The 22708-nt window shown below is 40.7% G+C and overlaps 1 protein-coding gene across 2 annotated transcripts in view; it reads left to right on the plus strand.

Annotated features, from left to right (window-relative positions):
• ephb2a (eph receptor B2a) overlaps window positions 1-22708 on the plus strand; it is a gene marked incomplete at both ends in the record, with an annotated part of 40316 nt that overhangs the window by 24 nt on the left and 17584 nt on the right. The window contains 3 exons of one of the 2 annotated variants that reach the window (XM_084068211.1): window positions 1-28; window positions 17425-17507; window positions 18138-18822. The exon at window positions 1-28 is cut by the window's left edge and continues 24 nt beyond it. In XM_084068211.1, coding sequence (XP_083924337.1) covers window positions 1-28; window positions 17425-17507; window positions 18138-18822 — 796 coding nt within the window. The remainder of the gene's footprint in view (window positions 29-17424; window positions 17508-18137; window positions 18823-22708) is intronic. The other variant, XM_084068212.1, reaches the window with a different exon arrangement.

Consider the following 22708-nt stretch of genomic DNA (forward strand, 5'->3'; position numbering starts at 1 on the left):
ATACTGCCAACGGTATGGGCTGTCGAAGGTAAGACACTTGACTCATTCGAATCTATTATTTAAATCTAGGCAATGAACGACATAATAATGAGCAACACACTAAAGACCCAAGTGTATAAAGAGAAAATAACTATCTGGGCAAAACAAACTGTCTGTATTTTAACCTTATTTTAATATGAATTATATTTAAGTAGTGTTCGGTACAGAAACATTTGGAACTGGAAGAGGCACTGTCAAAGAACTATTACATCATGATGATCATTGTGCTTACTCTGAAGAGAATAGAGTAGATGGTAGACTAGACTACTCAATAGAGTCTTGTTTATTTGTTTGTTTATTTTCTGGCTTGTTTGCTTGTTTGTTTGATTGCTTGTTTGTTTGTTTGTTTGTTTGTTTGCTTACTTCACATATAAATCAGTTTAAAAATATACACTAAATAGCAAGTGAAATCTGAGGGAGAATGCCTGAAAACCCTCCAGGGGTTTCACATTGTTGTCAGCCTTGTATTCATGAATTTTATGCATAAAATGCATACAACTGAACTAATATGCTCTTTCATCACGTTTTAAAACCTGTGTTGGGCCTATACTGTAAGCCTATCATCAGATGTAAACACACTGACACAGATGGTATAGCTTATAGTGTAGTATGCAATTCATAATTGACAAATGAAGGTTTTTTCCCCAGTATATTGGAAGTGCCTGTGAGGTAATGGGACTCATCTCTTCTCTAATCTTTTTGTTATAGCCGCTGTTTTAACCAACTGTATCAATTGTACATGGAACTTAAAGTAGCCCAAGACCTGGCCATGACATTGTTGATTTTATTTTGGGTTAGATTGGATTGCTTTCATGCCATGGAATAACCTAAGAAGCCAACAGACACCACTGTGTTTGACACCAATTTCAGCATACTGCATTCTGCTATGCCATTTTTATGGCTGTTGCCTACCTAAGGGGGGACACGTTCACATACCCTGTCCCCACTGTCAATTAATGGCGTCCATAGATTGTACGACCAACCTGTAAGGTTTTCATCTGTAAACACCCCTTATTTTGAACATACTGTACTTTGTACTAATGTATATTAATATTGTATGTACTGTATGTAGGCTATATCAGTATGTGTAACATTTTATGGAACTACATTATTCTCCCCCCCCCCAGTAGTACACACTTCCCATTGCTACTGAAGGGGTTTTAACCCAACCTGACCTATTTTTTACCTTATTTGTTTATAGGATTTATAGGATCTGTAATTCAGAGAATGTACAAAATGTGTACATGCTCAGAGTTCAATTAATACTGAGGATTTGACAGTGTAGATTGGGGTTCCACAGATACAAATGGCATCAAATGGGGATCTGAGGCCTAATGCATATCAATCTGCATATCAAACCTAGGGTCCTAGAAATTGAAAAGGTTGAGAATCATAATCCCATTGTATCGCAACGCATCAAAGTATAAATAAGTGATTACACCCAGGAAAATACATCACATCATGATATTATGATATCCCAAAATCCCAAACAGTCTCTTACCACGATATCTATACAATACCAATATATGGCCCGGCCCTCTTTCATAGTGATGATGCCTGAACAGGAACGTGTGTGCCCGCCTCTCTGGAAAAGAACCATGGCTACATGTTAGAAAGTGTTCCCACATGGTAGATGCAATTTTATTTTTGCAATGTTTGAAAGTATAAACTCTGGATTAAGTGGTTAAATGACATTAGTACAAGACAAAAACATTTGATTTGCTGTCGTTAAACACCTCACTGGCTCATCTCCACAAAACAGCTTGCGAGAGGTGAAGCGAAGCATTTGTTTTCAGTTTCCCAGTTGGTATCAGTATAGCTGTTAATCAAGTGCATAATATTAGTGTATACCGTGTATATCGTATTATGTTCAGTCATTGATATAGTTTGATGATAGCAAGCGCATAAATAGCCATCAATGGAAAACTTTAAACAATAAATATTAGTGTAACACCTATTAATGTGGACACAATGTTTCCTCAAGCCGGAAACAATAGAGCCAAGGTCCGTTGGATGATGTAATCATATAGACATTAGACACAATAACTGTGTCTTTGGCAGCTTTACAGCGAACATGGGCAAATGTTGTGCTTCAGACTTGTTAGTATCCTTAGGCTTCTATTGTTGTTTCATGCTGTGGTTGGTTTTGGTCAAACTCAAAGGAGCAGCTCAAGGTTTTGACTGTGTCATCACACACTAAACCAGGGGTGGGCAGCATTTATTTACAGAGGGCCATACTGACTTTGATAAAGTGAGTGAAGGGCCACACATTGTACAATTGAATTGAAACTTGAAACGCATAGTGCTGAATTATGTTAAAACTGCATGAATTTGGTAGACATGGCAGACTATCTTTACAATAAGGCTTTTTTTTTTTTTTTTTTACAGCTGCACTGTACTGTACTGTACTGCTTACAATGAAAAGATTACTTGCATAAAAAAATCCACGTCAATGCCGTATCAACTTTTAAATGAGCCTATACTCTTAGTCAGTATCTTAACTGATATGCACCACTCCAAAGGTCACTGATAAAACACATTGCATTCATTGTGTTATAAATATGGACTCAAGGCAGTTTCACTTTTAATATAAAACATTTGAGTACATATGGATGGAAGAATGCAGAATGGTAAATATGAATTACTATTAACTAGTCCATACCCGTGGGGGGGGGGGGGGGGGGGTATGCCACATGATTTGGCAACCCGGGAGCCAGCGAACACAAAAACGCTAATAAACAGCTGACATTTGGGGAAAGTAAAAAACGTGCTTCGCTGTTCCGTGCACATGGTAATGGTGAATGGCTGTGTGCAAATTCAGATCAATTGCTCCAGCCACTAAGGAGAACTGGGCAGAAGAGATTTGGGCTCACCACCCTCACACCACCCTCACAGAGCTTTGTCGAATTATAGGAGGATTGGAGTAGAGTTAAATTAATTTGTCCCAAATCCATTAACACATTGATTTCCAAGATATTAAACATAGTTTTCTATCCCCTTGCCAGCGTATAATTACCTCAATCCGATGATATTTGAAACGCTGTGGAACCGACATTGTGTCCCAAAAACACAAACAAAATAGTCCCTGTGGGTTAGCGGAGGGATCTGTGTATCCATAGGAACGACAACGTTCCAACCGCGATCCGCCATCTTGGGGCTTCGGCCCACTGAAAACTAGTGGTTTTCAATGCAAAAAAAGAAACTGATTTACAGCTGTTTTTCTGAAAATCCCAAACAGGAAGCGGATGGCTTCCTGTTTTTTTGGAACAACGTCACATCCACATTCTACTTCTCTGAATGACGATCGATCTTTCCAAAGCTGTGTTAGGTCGCCCCTTGTGGAATTAAAAATAAATAAATGAAAGAACACATCAATGCGATCTTGGCCATCAATGTGTTAACATATGGCAGCCTTTTAGAATGTACATTCTTTTGAGGGGTCATTTTGTTTTTCTTTGAGGACTTGGCAGGCCCGATTGAGATGGTCAAAGGGCCGGGTCTGGCCCCCGGACCGTATTTTGCCAATGTGTGCACTAAACCCTTGATTTCTAGCTTTGAGAGAGTTGTTGGTGCTCACAAAATGTTGAATCTCCACCCATCCAGTTAGAATCCACAATGAGGTCATGCAGCAGGGTACATCATATACATACTGTAGGACTTGTGCATATTCTTTAAAGTTCAGGTTGTCCGGACAAATATGCTTGTGCGCGTGCGAGTGTGTGTATGTCTGTACGTATGTCTGTGTGTGAGTGTGTGTGTTTGTCACACATGGACATACCCAACATCAGCGCGAATCATCATTGTAGGCAACCATTTCTTTTGTGTATGATGTCAGACCAGAGCTCGATCAGCGAAAGAGAGAGAGACAGAGAAAGGGAGAGCGGAAGAGAGGGACCGTGTTGAACCCATGTAATAAGCCAATGCTGGGTACCGAAATCCGAACACGCTGATCAACATCTCGCTGATCAACACGTAGCTCATTGACGAGTCGCTGATCGACACGTTGCAGCTGATCGACACGTTATTGTGCTGTCAGCACAATAACCCCGGCAAGCTGATAATGCAGTATTTAGAGAATGTCATAGCAGAAAAAGTCATGTAGATCAGGTCTATAACAAAGTACAAAAAAATATTTATTTTCTATGTAGGTTAAGGTCTGTTGCAGTAAGCAGGGAAATCATGTATTCATTTTTCTGCATCAATCTAGTTTGTGAGGCAGTAAGATCTGACAGCCTGATATAATGGTATCTCAGTGATGCAAAAGAATTGCCATGCTTTAGGATGTGCCCCAAAATTGTTGCGCAACCACTTCAGCAGACCTTCGAAAAATCAACAGCACAACAGGATTTCATTGTACACCCAGCCATGTGTGTTACACGATGATGTCACTCGCTGACAATAATTTCCAACCTAATTAATTCAATGCATCGAGACCGTCGTGCGACAAAGTATAAATTAGGCTTTATGATCCTCAATGAAAATAATAATTGTATTTTGTTTTAAGCATTTGATTCTGCTGAATCAGCAGCAGAATCCACACAATAACTAGGGAAGTACAATTAGAATGATTTGTGTTGTTTTTGTGTGTATAAATATTGTGATGTATGGCAAGCTGTTTGGCTAGAAAAACATTTCCTGTGTCAGAAAATAAAAACAGACAATATTATCTAATCTTAAGATGATGTGAATTCTGTGTTTGGGTAATTTTTCATATTGACAGCACTATAATAATACACACATGCATACACACACACACACACACACACACACACACACACACACACACATACACACAGACACACGCACGCACACGCACGCACACACACACACACACACACACACACACACACACACACACACACACACACACACACACACACACACACACACACACACACACACACACACACACACACACACACACACACACACACACACACACACACACTGACAGTGCCTCACATTCCATCCATGCACCTGAATCGTGGGGCTGGTGACTGGTGGTCTCATGATGTCTGTCTGGTGTCTAGTCTGGTCCGGTCCCTACACCCCCCCCCCCCCCTCCTGCCAGCCCCATCTTCCCTTGGCCCATTTATGTAAGCATCAGACCAGACTTATTTCAGACACAAGTCACTCAGCAGCACTAAGAACATCCTACACCTCTGTCTCTTTTTTTTCTCTCTCTCTCTCTCTTTCTCTCTCTCTCTCTCTGTCTCTTTCGCCCCCCCCACCCTCTCTCTCTCTCTCTCTCTCTCTCTCTCTCTCTCTCTCTCTCTCTCTCTCTCTCTCTCTCTCTCTCTCTCTGTCTGTCTATCTCTCTCTCCCTCTGTCTGTCTCCCTCTCTCTCTCTCTCTCTCTCTCTCTCTCTCTCTCTCTCTCTCTCTCTCTCTCTCTCTCTCTCTCTTCTTTGTCCTCCCCCATTGCTCTGTCTTCAGTCTCCGCTCATACAGATATGTACTGTATGTGCTTAAGATGCTCAATAGCAGTTGGTTACACACAGAGTGCTTTAGCGAGTGAATTATGTCTGTTTTTCACATCTCAGCTGGAATCAACCTGGTTGCAGACTTAAAGTGTCTTGTGTAAAAATCCTGAGTGTTAATTTAACTCAGAGTGTGTAAAAATGGACCACATTTACCTCCCTTTTGAAACATTGATATGGGTTCGGTAACTGTATTGTCACAGAATCGCTGGTTAGAAAGAGCTTGTCAGCATTGCTCCTAGATAATGATTTATACTTTGAAAGCTTGAATCATACATCATGTATTATATTTTGGTGCCTCTTTATTTGATTGGCCTGCATGCCATATTCCCCTCCTTGAAAGTTTAGTTCTCTGTACGAAAGCTCAGCTACATACAGTATCATCACTGTTGCGTGTAAATGTACTACAACGCAACCCGCAACTACCAATATTCACAAGCAACTTTGCAGAAAAAGAAGCCCAATGTCGCTTATAATAAGTGGACATGGCAACACTGCTGCCGTAGTTACATTTTACAGAGACCCGTGTGGACAGACACAGCTGTGAGCCGACCAATCAGTAGCAGCAGCGTTATACATCACAGCTTTAGCCCCGCTTAGCCTTGCTCAGACCTACCCAGGACTGGGTACTTTGTAGTGGGCAGTGTGGTGTGGGGTAGGGTGAGGCCATGCATATGGAAAGCTGCCTTTATAGGCAGTCTGTCTGACTCGGCACCGGGCAGCATGCAGGTTCAGTGCATGCATGGTGACTGCAGTCAAAGAAAACCAGTGTGTGTTGTGAGAAATCGATATACAGCATGATTTATTTATTTATTTTCCACATAAAGAAGAGTTTTAAGTTTATGTTACAGCCTTTAACCACTTCAACCTATGGCAGTGAAAAACTTTCAGAAGGATTTTTAATAGGAGACCGGGTATTGGAGCTCTAAAAGTCACCTATATCCACGATGTATATGATCTTTCTCACTAAATCAAAATGTCCCCACTGTGGTGGCTTTGTTGACTTACAATATAAACAATAGTAACACATTTGCATACCAGCTCAGTGGCCTTGTGGTTAGAGTGTCCGCCCTGACTGAACCCCGACTGGGAGGTCGGGGTTCGACCCCGGCCGGGTCATACCAAAGACTCTAATAATGGGACCCAGTGCCTCCCTGCTTGGCACTCAGCATCAAGGGTTGGATTGGAGTAAGTCCCTGCGACATACTAGCGTCATGTCCAGGGGGTGTACTTGTACATCAAGCTGCCTCACGCTAAGGAAACAGGAGGCTTCAGGGCTCGGCAAGGCTTACTTACTTACTTAACACGTTTGCATCCTAAGTGACAGTAGTAGCACACCAGTAGCTATACAGATAAACATCCCCTCCACAGCTTCTACCTGATGTGTCACCCACCCTTTCAATCATATGGATTTACATTTTGGCCACTAACAAGCCACTCACTGTGTTGACAGTGTACAGTACAGTACTTTACCATTCTCTATCAAGCACATGTCGTTGATCTTTTGTGCATGCTGCATGTACAGTATAGAGCTCCCAGGCAGCAAGATCTTCATTAATTTGCCCATAAGGCCTGCTCATAATCACTCTCTGTACTCTCTACTGTACATTCCTCCTCTTGACCAAGCTCCCTTGTTGACTTTGTGCACTTTTCCATTCCAGTCTTTATATTTGTGCCAAATCAGCTCAGGAAGTAATTGCTTCATGTTGTTATTATTTTCTCTCTCTGTAATTAACCCTGAACCTGTTTTCATCCATTTACAAATTACACATTTACTGTATATAAGCTTGAACAGCAAATGCACAAAGGCTTGATTAGCATGTTTTACTTGTCACAAAATGGTGCAGACATTATGAAGCATAGCTGGAAACAATCCTCCTATAATTTGACAAACCTCTGTAGTGGTGCGTGGTGTGTGGTGTAGTGGTGAGGCCAATATTGGTTCTGCCCGTTTCTCCTCAGTGGCTGGAGCAATTGATCTGAATTTGCACACAGCCATTGACCATTACCATGTGCACCTAACAGCGAAGCCCGTTTTACGATTACACAAAATCTCAGCTGTTTATTAGCGTTTTTTGTGTTCGCTGTCTGCCGGGTTGCCAGATCATGTGCGCATATCCCCCCACGGGTATGGTCGACTCTAGTATGTGAAATTTCCAAACAGCTTGCATGGGCAGTGGTGGATATTAAAAACAACAACAAACTTTCTAGCAATTTATATGAAGTCCATGACTATAATGGATTATACGTATAATGCTGTATGATCTGCTTATAACACTGCATAATTACAGTTATAAGCATTCATACAGTAAAGACTCATACGGCTTTATAACTATAACATAAATTAAGTCATTATAAGGTCAAGTATAATGCATTATAATCTGCATATACTGTAATGTTCTATAATTACAGTTATAAGCACTCATAGGTAGCCTATACACATCATGCTTTTGGCTATAACAATAATTACAAACATTGACATTGATAAGGTGAATTATCATAATACTTCATAACTGTTGGTCACTCACAAGTAGTAAGCTCAGTGGTTAGCATGGTGGGGTACAAACTACAGTGATACTGTATTTCCACTGTTTTTATTAGGTTGAAATCTATAATTCCACATAGAACATCACATAAGAAGGCAGTGCCAGTATAATAATACTAACTAGCCGAGACGAGAGTTTTGATAAAATGTTCAAGTACCACCTTTACTTCCATCAACAATGCAAACATATTGCAGTATTATTATGATAATGGAACAAGGAACTTGTTTAAGGCTTCTAAACTCCTCTGGGAAATAACGGCAACACAATAGAGAGCTTATTTTATGTTCTGCAGGGCCATAATGCAATACCAGATGTGACCGACCGGTAGGTGTGTTTAATCCACGTTGTTAGCATTCGTTTATGTGTTCCAAATAGGATTTTGAGACCCATTTCAGCATTGCTGATGGAGAGGGAAAAATATTTGATTCCCCATTCCCATCACAGAACACAGGAGTAACAATAGAGATTGATAAAGTTACAATACTTGGACTTATATCATGGCCTACCTAGTGGCCATGATATTTACATTTACATTTATGCTACAAAGAAACAAAGATTTTTAAGAGCACAATACAGTATATTTGCAGCTCATGATAGGAGGGAAATAATTGATGTATAGGGAAGCCTGTGCAATCAATAACTGAGCTATGCAAGACTGCATCCATATTGTTATAATAGAAGCCTGTTCAACTAAGCCTCTGTAATCTAGAATCATAGGTAAACCAAGAACCTAGCATCAGTCCAAACTGTATAATAGCAAAATATTTATAATCTGTACGTTGAAACTATACAAACTATGGGATGCCAGGTCAAAAAATGGACCTGGCATCTGTCTATATAACATGCTATCTAAATTACATTTTAAGCTTTGCATGATAATAATAACCATGCAGTTATTAATAACTGCATGGTTGCCAGGAAGATCATTGTTAAAGAATGGAAGTCTGAGGATTTGCCTCCAGCACATGTGTGGTTCTCTCAGCTTGGAACTGTGGCTGCTTTAGAGAAGTTATCTTTTAGGATGAACAACCAGTTGGATAAATATGATTTGAAGTGGGATGACCTTAGTCATATTGCAGGCCCTTGATGTTGTCTATGGTCGGGTAATGCCCTTTCGATTGTTCACTGTTATTTTTACATACATATGATACGGTAGATGATGCTGCATTATTGATTGTGAAAACCTTTTTTTTATTTGGGGGGGGGGTTCTTTTCTCAATCCTTATTTTCTTTCATTTTTATTTTATTTTTGTCTCCGCCAGGCCGAAAGGCATGGCGAGAGAGTATGTTTTCCACCCCGTCCGTCTGTCCGTGTGTGTGTGTGTCCGTGTGTCCGTCCGTCTGTGACCAGCTAATCTCCGGCACCGTTGTCTTGATCGCAGCGAAACTGTGCACACGCACTCCCTGGATGCCAATTCAGAACCTTTGCCCCAAATTTTTCTCATGGGCCTTTTATAGCGCCACCAGGAGGCCGATTTGTGCAAAACATATTTTTTGACAGCACTCCTACAGATTTTGTCCAAAAATCACACAAATCGGTACACAGTATCTCTGTAGTCATTAAACAAAATTGGTCTTTCAGATTTCTCATATTCCATCCTGATTGGCTAAAAATGTCTTCCAAAGTTTGCAGGACTGCTCCATTTTGAACAAAATGCCTCAAATCATGAACACAGCATGCAATTTCCGTGAAATGTTGCACGCTCATTCCCATTAGGCCGAGGAAGAACTACCATTTGAAAATGTTCAAATCAGCCTCATGGTGGCGCTATAACAGGCCGGTTCGTGTTTTTACCTATAATTGCACCGATCTGTGTAAAACTTTGTATGCACACTCCCTAGTGGTCAAGGAAAAACCTTTGCCCTAAATTTTTCACATCTGCCTTTTATAGCGCCACCAGGAGGCCGACTTATGTAAAACACATTATTTTATACTACTCCTTCCAATTGTATCCAAATTTCACGCAAATCGGTACACATGATCTCTATAGTCATGTGATCAAGACGGATGTGTTTGATTTTTCATATGCCATACTGATTGGCTAAGATTGACATCTAAAGTTTGCATTATTGGCTTGTTTTGAACAAAATTCCGCAAACTCATGAACGCACCGTCCAATTGCGCTCAAACTGTGCACGCACATTCACACTATGTTGAGGAACAAATGCCACACTTTTAACATTGGCCTGTTATAGCGCCACCAACAAGTCTAATTTAGCAAAACATGTTTTTAACAAAATGCCTCAAATCATGAATGCAGTCAGTGTCCGATTGTCGTGCAAGGCCTAAGAAGAAATGGCAGCCTTTTCATGCGGCCTATTATAGCGCCACCAGGAGGCCACAATAGCCTACCTGACCTGGCGGAGACCTGTGCTCCGAGGAGCACTTTTTCTAGTTTTATATATATTTTGTGCTCTCATATAATATACATGTATATGTAGTATACATCGATACTATTGTTGTTTGTGGGGGGTTTTGCGTGTGTAAATTGTCTTACTGAATATCTCTGGATTTTCAAATTGTCTAACATGTTTCTTTGTATATTTGTTTTATTATTTGTTCTGTTAAAAGTAAAAACTCAAATAAAGTTTTGATCATAGAAAAATAACTGCATGGTTGCCAAGGCTATGTCAAGTGCTACAGGCTAAGGTGGAGTCTGAAGAGGTGAGTCTTCAGATTACGGCGGAAAATTGGGAGTGAGTCTGCAGTTCGAACTGCAATGGGGAGTTTGTTCCACAGTTTGGGAGCCCTCTTGAACCCACTTAAACCCTGCATTATTAGAGAAACGGACTTGAGTTACAAGTGTACTTGGATCCCTTTTTTCTGTCTACACCAAATATCTTCATGCCCCCCCCCCCCCCCCCCCCCAGAATATTATGGATGGTGGGATTCAAGTGTTTAAAACCCTGAGGGTCCATTTTTACACCCAGGGTTAAACTAACACAGTATTTTACATTTTATATAGAGCTAAGTGCAGTCCACCACCGTTTCCCTGTGGGTTTAATCCAGTGTGGCGTACAGAGGCACGCCGCAGCCTACAAGGATTATGTGTGCTGGACTTAGTTGCCCCACTCTCTCCTCGCTGTCCTACTTTTCATTGAAACATGGAGAGAAAGGGAGAGCTCTTTCTCCCTCTCTCTCTCTCTTCATATATATGTATATATTGCTGGAATGCAGGGACAGATGGAGTGAGTGTAATGGGGAGGGAGCCACGGCATTGTGGGTCAGAAAATGAGAGAGAGTGTGAGGGGGGGAGAGAGAGAGAGATCAAGTTGTACAATGTATAGTGTGGCTGATGCTGATGTCAGGGAATACACAAACTGCACCATAGGGTATATGCACCATATGCATGTTAGTGATACAGCAACTCATCTCTGCATAATGTAATGTTACTTTCAAAAGATGAATAGCACTTCCTTATCAAGCTAACTATGAATCATATATACAGTGTGTATGTGTGTGTGTGTGTGTGTGTGTGTGTGCGTGCGTGCGTGCGTGCGTGCGTGCGTGCGTGCGTGCGTGCGTGCGTGTGTGTGTGTATAGACAGACAGACAGACAGACAGACAGATGATATATATTGCTTTAGAATGGTAGATGATAGATAGATAGATGTAGTGTAGAACCTTGATCTACAATGTAGTCTGAGGATGAGGAGAATTATTGAATTATTCTTAAATATACATAGCTTTACAGCCTCACTACAATAACTGTTCATTTTAAACACAAAGGGAGTCATTTCTACAGCCACAGTGGCTAACGTGTGTGACAGTTCTGGCAGCATATTGTGCCTAGTCGGTTGTGCTTAAACACAAAAGCGGAGGAGCTACCTTGATGAATGTCTAGTCACGAAAGGAGGGCAACATATACTAATGCAACCCCCCACCCTCACCCAGCCTGTCCCCGTTTCCCTGTCACTGCTCTCAGCATCGGAGTTGGAGCCTGTCAGGTTGGTTGCATTTTGGGTGTGCACAGAACAATGGTGCATTTAAACCAATGTGACTTGTAATGTAAAATGTAAATGCGAGCACAATTTCTGGTTGGAGAACAATGGTGAAGCCCTGTATTACCATACAGCAGGGCTAGATTGTGGCTTTTGAGCAGATGTTGTTGGTTCTGAAAGAAGCTTGCTTTGAGCTATATCGGTTTAATATTACAGAATTACATGGCCAGAAGTGCCACAAACACACATTCCGTGTGACAGTTCTCTCCGTCTCTCCCTTCGCTTCAACCCTCTTGGCCAAGTCCATGGGAATTGGTCGCGGGTCAGCGCTCATGGCCTCTTTATTCCCATTTAGTGGCGGCCCTGACACCTGGCTCTCCGCTCCCTCCCAGCTCCTCATTAATCGCTACTGATACTAACAGGAAGCGAGCAGCCGTAAAAAAGGCCCATTTGGATGTAACAGTGGCCGCTGGCACTTCAGTCCAATTTTGGCAAGCACTGCAGCTTGCATTACAATAACTTAGCATAAATGGCAGCTTTATAGTACAGTACAGTGTCTGGTCGGGGATTATGTGTGACCAGTCGTGGTGGAGAATTGATTGTGATTAGTAGGCTAAAATGGAGAAGAAAAAAAATAGATCAGTTGATGCAAGTCAATGCAAGTACAAGGTAACTACACCTTCAATGCATACATAATACTGTACATAGGAATAAATCTGACATGAAAATATAAATGTAAATTACTTATTTCAACCAGGTTCCTCCTAGTCTGCTATACCTGTGCTTACAGCTGTGTAAGATAAGATAAGATAAGACAAGACATTCCATGTAAGAGTAGAGCACTGCCACAGTCAGCAAATAAATTGGCACTGTCTTACTTGACTTCTTTCCTCATATGTCCCAATCGCCATTCAGATTTGAAGTCTGGTTACTGAAAAATATCAAAAGGGGTGGGCTACAATACCTTCAAACCCACAATAGTCAATGATACTTTTAAGAGAAACATTTGATTACTCAAAATCCTGTTTGGCGATTGTATGATTGTCGACCCAAACTTTTACACCTTTCCAAACTGGCGATGGCTGTGATAATACCAGATTACATTCTGTCAGTGTCTTTACTGTATATCTATTTATATTATTGTTATCATTGTTATGTCAGCATTTTTATTCTTTACGGTTCATCCAGCTATTACAAACAGATCAATGAACCAGATCGATGAAATGTAGGGAAGTTGCTGGGCAGAGAAGAAGAGGGTGGTAGCAAAGCAAGGCCATCCAACGATGGCTAGGATGCTGTGGTGGTGTACCACACTACGAAGGCCACTTTTATTAATATCTTGCTCTCAGCAGCACTAGACCCATAGGAGGCTGTGAATAATTGAAAATGTGTCAGGACACAAGGTCCAACAGAGACCAGTTTTGCTCTACTTGGCTTCCCCCTCTCATGGGGGGAATGGCATGGAGATTATGGGCTGGACTGTGTGTGCGTGCGTGCGTGCGTGCGTGAGTGAGTCAATGAGTGAGTGCGTGAGTGAGTGCGTGCGTGCGTGCGTGCGTGCGTGCGTGCGTGCGTGCGTGCGTGCGTGCGTGCGTGCGTGCGTGCGTGCGTGCGTGCGTGTGAATCTACAATCACACAGCAAACACACCATTACTTGTAAGTCATTACTTTGTCATACTGTATGTCACCACGCTCTGGCATTGACAAGAAAACACAATTTGAGTTTTATGCGACTACAAGACATGCTTACTTTCCTATTTCTGTTGAAACCTATATTATTTCTGCACTCCAAATATTCAGTGAGATATGTTACATAAATATATTGATGTTGCAAAAAATAGCCTCCAGCTTGCACCAGTGCTATCAGATACTATGAGTAGTCACGTATGAGTTGAAGCATTTACAATGTTTACAATGTTTATGTTTACCTACAGTACCAAGGACACAAATATGGCATATTTACCATCCTTCCCTCCAGAATCCATGATCTATAAACTTAGCTTATAAAACTGCCCAGCTTATAAGCTATATCCTTCCTAGGAACATTTCATTGCTACAGTATATTACAATCAGATGAAACCTCAAAACATTGAAAGGTGAAGATTTTTGTCATAAAACACATCTACTCTTTTATTAGGCGGGGTATTTTACTCTCAAATTGCAAAAAAAAAAATCAACAGATTTCATGTCCTCTGTTCTGAATGAGAGAAAAGTACTAAGGAATTGTATGAAGGGACAGTTTTGAATATGGCCTATATACTCCTACCAAAAATGCCTTTTTAGCCATATGTCGGTGACGGTGGGCACAGTCCTACATTGTTGTGCATGCTCAATTTGACCATGCTGTACACATCAATTCTCATCGTTAGCAATGAAGAGAAATAATTGTAGGGACATATTTGATTATCAAACAAATCAATTAAAATCCAACTGCTGACCAACCAACCAATGCAATGCAACAACGTTGCTTTCATTCTCATCTCAGGGCGTCTGCATTGAGTGAGTGCAGCTGGATCTCCTGCAGTTTTCACATGCTGGAGTGAACTCATTATTGTTCTTTGTGTTCATTGTGCATGTCAGGCTGCTGCAGTTTTCAGCTGAACTATCATGGCTAAATGTGGAGACTAAATTAAAATATTGTCTTCTGCTATTCATGTGAAATGTTATTTGGAATAATACATTACACCTTTTTGTGTGAAAAACAAGTATATATTGGTGTATGTCATGTGTAGTGTTTAACTGGTAGAGTCCACAAACACATCTTTATGGAGCTTTTTCTGTTTGGAATTTGTTCCCTGTGAACATCAGGCAGACCAAATACATATCCCCTATTATACTATGATAGCTACACTGTGATAAACTATTTTACACTATGATGCACTAGTTTGTACTGCAGTATGATACACTATTATACTCCATGATACACTGTGATACACTAACAATACACTGTGATCTACTGTGATACACTATAATACACTATATTACACCACTGGTAAGAAGGAAGGCATTGGAGCAACTCTGACTGATAAGATTTTTATTAAAGTACACAAAAAGGGACAACATTTCGATGTGTGCTACATCTTCATCAGGTCCAGATGTCAGGTCAAGACGTAGGACACATTGTCCCTTTTTGTTTACTTTTGTGTATTTACCTCGGTTGCTGTTGTCCTGCTCCACTGAACCTGCCTACCTTCTCGGCTGATGGTAGAACTCCCTTTCTTCTCGTTACAATATACACTACTATAGGACGACGCCGGCCTACTCAGTGCCAGAAGGGCTACTCTCTGTTCCACTGCATTCACTGTCACCTACAGTATATTGACTATGCGGCACAAACTTTAACGCGAAGCTCGGCCAGATCAGTCAAGATACTGACAACCCTTCTCCATCTACAGACTGTTTGCAAATGATATACTGCTCATTTAAGGCTTATAAGCCTTTCATTTCCTGAAAAAATACACATGATTATTTAAAATAAAATAAAAATTTAAAAGATGTTCTCACCCCCACAAACTCCCGCAATGTGCTAATATAGATGACCATAATAAGAAATAATTGTCACTAGGGTATATGTGGCCATTTATAATTTGCTGAATATCAGGATTTTCCCTTAAAATTATTGCGAACGCAGCGGAAGGAGGCGTGCCGAAGGCGCAAGTGGAGCTTACTATGAAACCGTGCTCGGGTTGTGTGTGTGTCTGTGTGCACTGCCTGTGTGCAGCCGCGCCCCCATGTGACTCACGCTCTCATTGGCTGCTGACAGATCTCAGAGTGCACTACACTGGGTACATCCACACATTTTTCTTTTTTTAACATGGGAGTGGATTGGACTTCCGGCGAACGGAACGGACGCGAACGGAAATGTGTGGATGTACCCACTGTGGCTGCAATCCGCCTGCCCTTGGTGACTAATTACACTCCTCTGAGAGAAATATAGCAGCTACAGTCAAAAATAACACATCTAAAAGCATCTAGACGAGTTCATCTATTGGGATATCTAAGATTCCATGTCATTTGTGCATATTTCTCACTAATTTAACTGTACCACCCAATTCTCTACAATTGCTCATTCCTTTCCATTCTTCTTATTGTTATTTTCAAGCTGCGTTCGCGCGTCTTACTTGTCATTAAGACTTGTAATGTGTCAAAGAGGATATGTTAGGGGTACGATACAAGTTACATTATTACTGGGCAATGTCATAGCTTTGTCTTGAAAAGTTGACAGCACATCTCCGCCCTTTGCTCATTCAAAGGAATTCCACAAATTTTGATGTTGTGTACCATTTAATTAGACATTTAGACAAAATGTGTCTGTGTGCTACTGTACTGTAAATAATGAACACTAGCAGTGCAAACAAAGTATTGTAGCCTCATGTCACAGTCACAGACCTTGTCTTGTCTAGGTCTTGTATTTCTATGTTATGTTCATGTTCTAGTTTTTATGGTTCTATGTTCATGTCTTCCCCAGCTGTATCTCATGTGTAATCAGCCCTCATGTGTATATTAGTTGTTCCCCATGCAGTTAATCCTTCTTGGGTCATTGTTTGGTGTCACATCATGTCAGTCTGTTTGTGATGTCTATTCTGCTAACCTTTATTAAAACACCCAACCATTGGTTCTGAACACTACAGTACCAGCCTGTCTGTCCTGCATTTGGGTTCTCAACACTGCAGTATGTGGCACCTCACACATTTTAAAGCTACAATCCGGATCTAATCTTAATGAATAAAATGTTATTTAACCAATCTGTATGGTTGTCAGAGCACGTTAATACAATATACCTGTAAATGATATGTAGCCTGCGAGGTTAGTTCAGGCAGTATACACTCGAGGGGTTACACGCATGCTCATTACTATGTGGCTGTCTGTATACAGTGTCATGCAAGACCCATATACGTCATACACTGACATGGCAATCAGCTGATCAATTGGGTGGGTTATTTAAGCTCACCTAAATCTGCTTTCCTTCCGCTTTGTGTGTTCTGGTTTGTTGTCATGCGGCTGTTTGCTCACCGCCACCCCAGCACCACCAGTGGGCTCTGCTATTGGTTCTGTTCCCCATAGGGGTTCTTACTGTATCTACCTGTCTCCCTGCTCTTAATGGTTAATGATGGTTGTCTAATTGTGCTGAGCAGGGAGAAAAAAAGATAAAATATTACATCCACACTTGTATTCTCATTCTATAATATTGGTTCAATCTATTCGTTCTATAATATATTAGTTCAATCTATTCGTGAACTAGCACATTTGCATTGCTAGATTGTCAGGACAAGTGGCACTGCCTGAAGCTCCTAAGCCCAATATTTTCCCCGGCCCCCAGTAACTACTGCTATAGTGTCTCTGTGCAACAGTATCACTATGCATACTGTAAAGTATTGACCTTTTATTCTTTTCTTTTCTTTAATTTTTACATCGGCAGAGGTACTAATGGATTCTACCACAGCAACAGCAGAACTGGGCTGGACCCTGCACCCACCACTGGGGGTGAGTGGAACCAATCAAGTCTCTATGACATTTGCATCATTTTCTGTAGCATATAGTCATAATGACTCACACCATATTAATTATTACATGATCTTCTCTATTAGCTACACAGTACAATGTAAAATCACTCGTTTTATCCCCCAGGGCTCTATATTTGGCCCACTCCTGTTTTCCCTCTACACCAAATATTTTCGCTGAAAATGAAAAGGCCATGATTTACTGAACTATTCAAAACACTTCAGCATGCAACCATTCTAATAAACCATTGTTTATTTTTTATTGTTTATTGTTTATTGTTTACAGTGACTGTTCATACAAATCTGATGACATAATGGCATGATGTTGACTATTATTAGACTATAAATGCTGCTTCACCTGTTTGAATGGCTATTCCCAAGCCAAATAAATAATATTAAATTCTATTTAAAAATAATAATAATGTAAGAATTCATTGTATAATACAAAATGTGTATACAATATGTATATGATATTCGGTCAAGTGCTTCCAACAATGCACAAGTTACTGAGTTGTAAAAACACAAAAGTCCACTGAGGTTATATAAACACAACACATTCTCCCTTCATTTAAAATGAACACCAAGTAGCCTATAGTAAAATAATTTAATTTCCCATATGTCATTCTTCCAGTGGGAGGAGGTGAGCGGCTATGATGAAAACATGAACACCATCCGCACTTATCAGGTGTGCAATGTTTTTGACAACAGCCAAAACAACTGGGTACGCACCAAGTACATCCGGCGAAGTGGTGCTCAGCGCATCCACGTCCAGATGAAGTTCTCTGTGCGTGACTGCAGCTCTATACCCAATGTCCCTGGCTCCTGCAAGGAGACATTCAACCTGTACTACTACGAGTCAGACTCGGACACGGCCACAAAAGTGTCCCCGGGCTGGATGGAGAACCCCTGGGTCAAAGTGGACACGATTGCAGCTGACGAGAGCTTCTCTCAGGTGGATCTGGGAGGCCGCATCATGAAGATAAACAGCGAAGTGCGTAGTTTTGGACCCGTGTCAAGGAATGGCTTCTACCTGGCCTTTCAGGATTATGGAGCGTGCATGTCGCTCATCGCCGTGCGGGTCTTCTACAGGAAGTGTGCTCGTGTCATCCGGAACGGTGCAGTTTTCCCAGAGACACTGTCTGGGGCTGAAAGCACTTCCTTAGTTGCGGCCAGAGGTCTATGTGTGCCCAATGGAGAAGAGGTGGATGTTCCTATCAAGCTGTACTGTAACGGGGATGGAGAGTGGATGGTGCCCATTGGTCGCTGCATGTGTAAAGCCGGGTTTGAGGCAGTGGAGAATGGCACTCTGTGCAGAGGTAAGGAGCAGTTGGGTTTCTGTGTTCAACGACTTAAAACACGATACTTCAAATTAATGCTTTTATAGAAAATGCCAACCACAGAATGCATGCAATGGACAGATCACTCCAGATGATCATTGACAGCTAAAGGAGCAAACATTGTCTTATTTTTTTCTTTCTTCAGATTCATTTAAAAAGCGTGGCCGAAAAATAATCCCTGTAGAAAAGATTGTTTTCTGATTGAAATTCAAGCATCCATGACTTGGGTTTATCACCCGAAATATTGAATGACAAATCTGGTAAGAAGCAATCAAACAGTTTAGAAAATGTCCAACTGTAATATAAAACTTACAGTGAGTCGTAGTGAGTGGGCTAAACATTCTGTACTATACGACTTGTATGGTCCTTTAAAAGTTGAAATAGTTACAGGAGACGAAGTAAAAATCAGGGATCTTAATTTTCATTCAGTCATGTCCTCGATCACTTGTCTTGAATATTTGAAAACAGCAGCTATAAATATTAGCTTTTCCACCTATGCACCCTGTGATATACTGTATACTTATACAATGCACAGTACCATATATAAATATGTATCAGTAAAAATAATCAGCAGTGATTATTCACCAGTAAATACACAGTTGGAAATTTACCCTTGGAATATTCATGCATTGTTCACACAGGAACTAGTGTTGGCAGAGCAGCTGCCTTACTCCAGGGCACCTCCAGAGAACTAATTGAACTGTGTAAAAAGTGGCTGCAGACTATTTCCCTGATGATTAGACCAGAAAGTCTAATTAATGATGTCCATCCTATCCCTCCCAGTAAACAGTGGTAATGATATTATCTAGACTCCCCCAGCGGGTGCATATGTGACCATACTCTGCACCGTTGTGCATGGTTCGCTCTTTGTGAAAATCGTTGCAGAGTCTGTTTTGATTGTGATTTGGCCTGACAGTCCTCATATGATGGTTGTGGCTTTGTATCCACCAGGCACCTCCCTGCTCCTCCATGTTGCTATATATACTGTGGAATCTATAGTTGGCTCATGCATTATAAACTGAGCTGTCATGGTTAGGATCTGTCAGAGCAAGTGATGTTCGGCTATAGTTTTTCTGATCACTTCATGTAACAGTTGAGGACAAAAAAAGTACCAACACCTCAAGCCTATAAGCAAAGATCCTGTGATGCCATTGAGATTACATGGATTAAAGTTCTCAGTCACCACGACGATTCCATGGTAGCCAACTTGTCTTCTATGGAAGCGTGTCATGCGCTGCGACGTGTTATAAGCTTGTAGATCGCCTATTTTCGGCAATCTACAAGCTTACAACACGACATGCTGCGACGTGTTGTAAGCTTGTTGATCGCCTATTTTTGGTTATTTTAAGATTAAAGAGTATTTGAAGAGGTCAAACTAGCAATAGAATACACGTTCAATCATTTCATAAGGTTTAACCCTCTGGTGTCTGGCTTTTTTAATTTTTATTTTGCTGGCTGTGTGGCTACCAAAAACATCATAATTCTACATATTGTGCTAATTGTTTATGAAACACAGCTGTGTGTGTGTGTGTGTGTGTGTGTGTGTGTGTGTGTGTGTGTGTGTGTGTGTGTGTGTGTGTGTGTGTGTGTGTGTGTGTGTGTGTGTGTGTGTGTGTGTGTGTGTGTGTGTGTGTGTGTGTGTGTGTGTGTGTGTGTGTGTGCCTGCGTGCGTGCGTGCGTGTGCGTCGCATATTAGGACTTGGCCCAACAACAACAGTTTTTCAGTCGTGAGATTTTATAATGCTTGAATCCATGAGATTATGGCACTTGATACTCCTAGACATCTCTTCTCTCTTTCCTAGAAATGTGGCTTTGTGAGTTCTTTGCTAGGGAAATGACAATATGATCTCACATTAATTCCAACGTTTGCCATCTGTTGTGACTTTAGTTGACTCTCCGTGTGGCCCTAAGGGTGGAAGATGTTTTTAACCTGAAGAAACATACAACTGAAGTGACACAGAATTACATTATTTTCGAGTCATAGTCTAATGGCACAGGAAAAGAGGCACAATGTTTGCCACAGATTGCCAGGGGGTACCAGGGCATTAATAGACACGCATTACCACCACAGTATGCAAAGCAACGCTGCTTGCTCTCTTTCTCTGCCATTGGACAGATGGTTTTGTACAGTATGTTCTGTCTATGCATTTATACACATGTCATTATCATGCGGTCTTTACTCCATCATTGGTGTCATCCAATAGGCTTCCAAGACAGGGTGGTAGAGTAACAGATAAGAGGATGTAAGAAGAGGATTATGATAATCTGATTAAAAATCACAATGTTAAATGTAACCCATTGCAAACACTATATAAAGAAAACAATATTTTTTGTAAAAAGCAGGTGATTACTTTACTTCAAAATGTGAGGGGAAAAGACAGATTGAAACATGTAAGTTAAGATATCTCAGTTAAGGCATAGAAATATTCATCCATTAACAATAAAATAATTGTTTTATTTTTGTAGGAGAATACTCAGGGTCCATTGATCTGATAAATTAATGCTAATGATTAGTAAACATGTAAGAAATAGCCTAAACTATGTATTATGATTATGATATAATTATTATTTATCATTTAGATTTTGGAAATGGTCTGCTCTGCATATGTTACAGGGCCATGGAGAAAGGCATTTATGCAGTAGCGGCAAAGCTAGACCTTTAAATATCAGAACTGACAAATAAACCCTTTTGCAGTCAGAGGATATCATTAGCCTATACAGTAAGTGCAATGATTGAGCCTTTTGTTCTTTTCTTTTTTACAATAATTGGTTTGCCACAGTCAAGTGAGGCTTCGCCTTGATGTGTGTTCAGACTCATTATAGAGTCCTTATTGACAACTGTCGGCTGAGGAGTGGATTTGCTATTTATTCTAGCTACAGTACAAAAGTCTTACACCATTTTGAACCTATAACTAATGTCAAAATACAGACCAGCCAGATGATCTGATGATGATACCATGACAATTGTGTAAGTGTATCTATGGATGTGTACAAATTAGTGTACTATGTTCTCACACCAGTAGAAGTTCTCATACCAGGCTAAAAGTTAGGCTTGGTGGAAGAAAGACTAATCTGCGTCGGACTCAGAAAGAGGTAGTCATCTGAAAGAAAAGCAGGCATGCTATGTCAGGGCAGACTCCCATCCCAAACCCTTAGTAACGGGTCAGTGCTTCTGTAAATACAAGAAGGGAAAAAACATCCTTTTTATTCACCACCGATCATAGTGAATCATCCACATCTCAGTGTCTCTCTCATGCTCTCTAATTCTCCTGTATGTCTCACTGTCCCCCCCCCCCTCTCTCTCTCTCTCTCTCTGTCCCTCTGTCCTTCTCACCCATTGCATCTTCTTTTTTAATTTGTTCTAATTTGCCTCTTGCTCTCTTTCATCATTCTTTTTCTTGCTTTCTATTGTACCACCAGATTATTTCTTCCTACCTCTTTCATTTCCACAGTTATTAAAGTTTTTTTAATTAATACATTTAAAAAATAAGTTATTTTGTCCGATCTGTATGGTAGAGAATCTTACTGTAATACAATATAACTTATACAATTGGGGTGGTTGTATTTTGTATCCCTGTTCTTCTATTGAGATATTTAGATTGTGTCAGAGGTTATACGCAGGATCTCACCTACTGTATACATAGGATCTGACACGAATTTTGACCTGATGGTCAAGATTAAATTTATCCCCTGAGCAAGCAGGCAGGTAAAAATGTCAGCACTTGCGCAGGAAACCGGGTTAAATCCGGGGTAGAAGAGGAAATTACATAGTGCTGCTTTAAAAAAAACGATCCATGTTATACCTGCAGGCATCAATCTGTGTCTTTAAGCAAGGTTTAACCACTTAACCCCTAGACGTAGTAAA

This window comes from Gymnoscopelus microlampas (genome assembly GCF_963454915.1).
Source record: "Gymnoscopelus microlampas genome assembly, chromosome: 10".
NCBI lineage: Eukaryota > Metazoa > Chordata > Actinopteri > Myctophiformes > Myctophidae > Gymnoscopelus > Gymnoscopelus microlampas.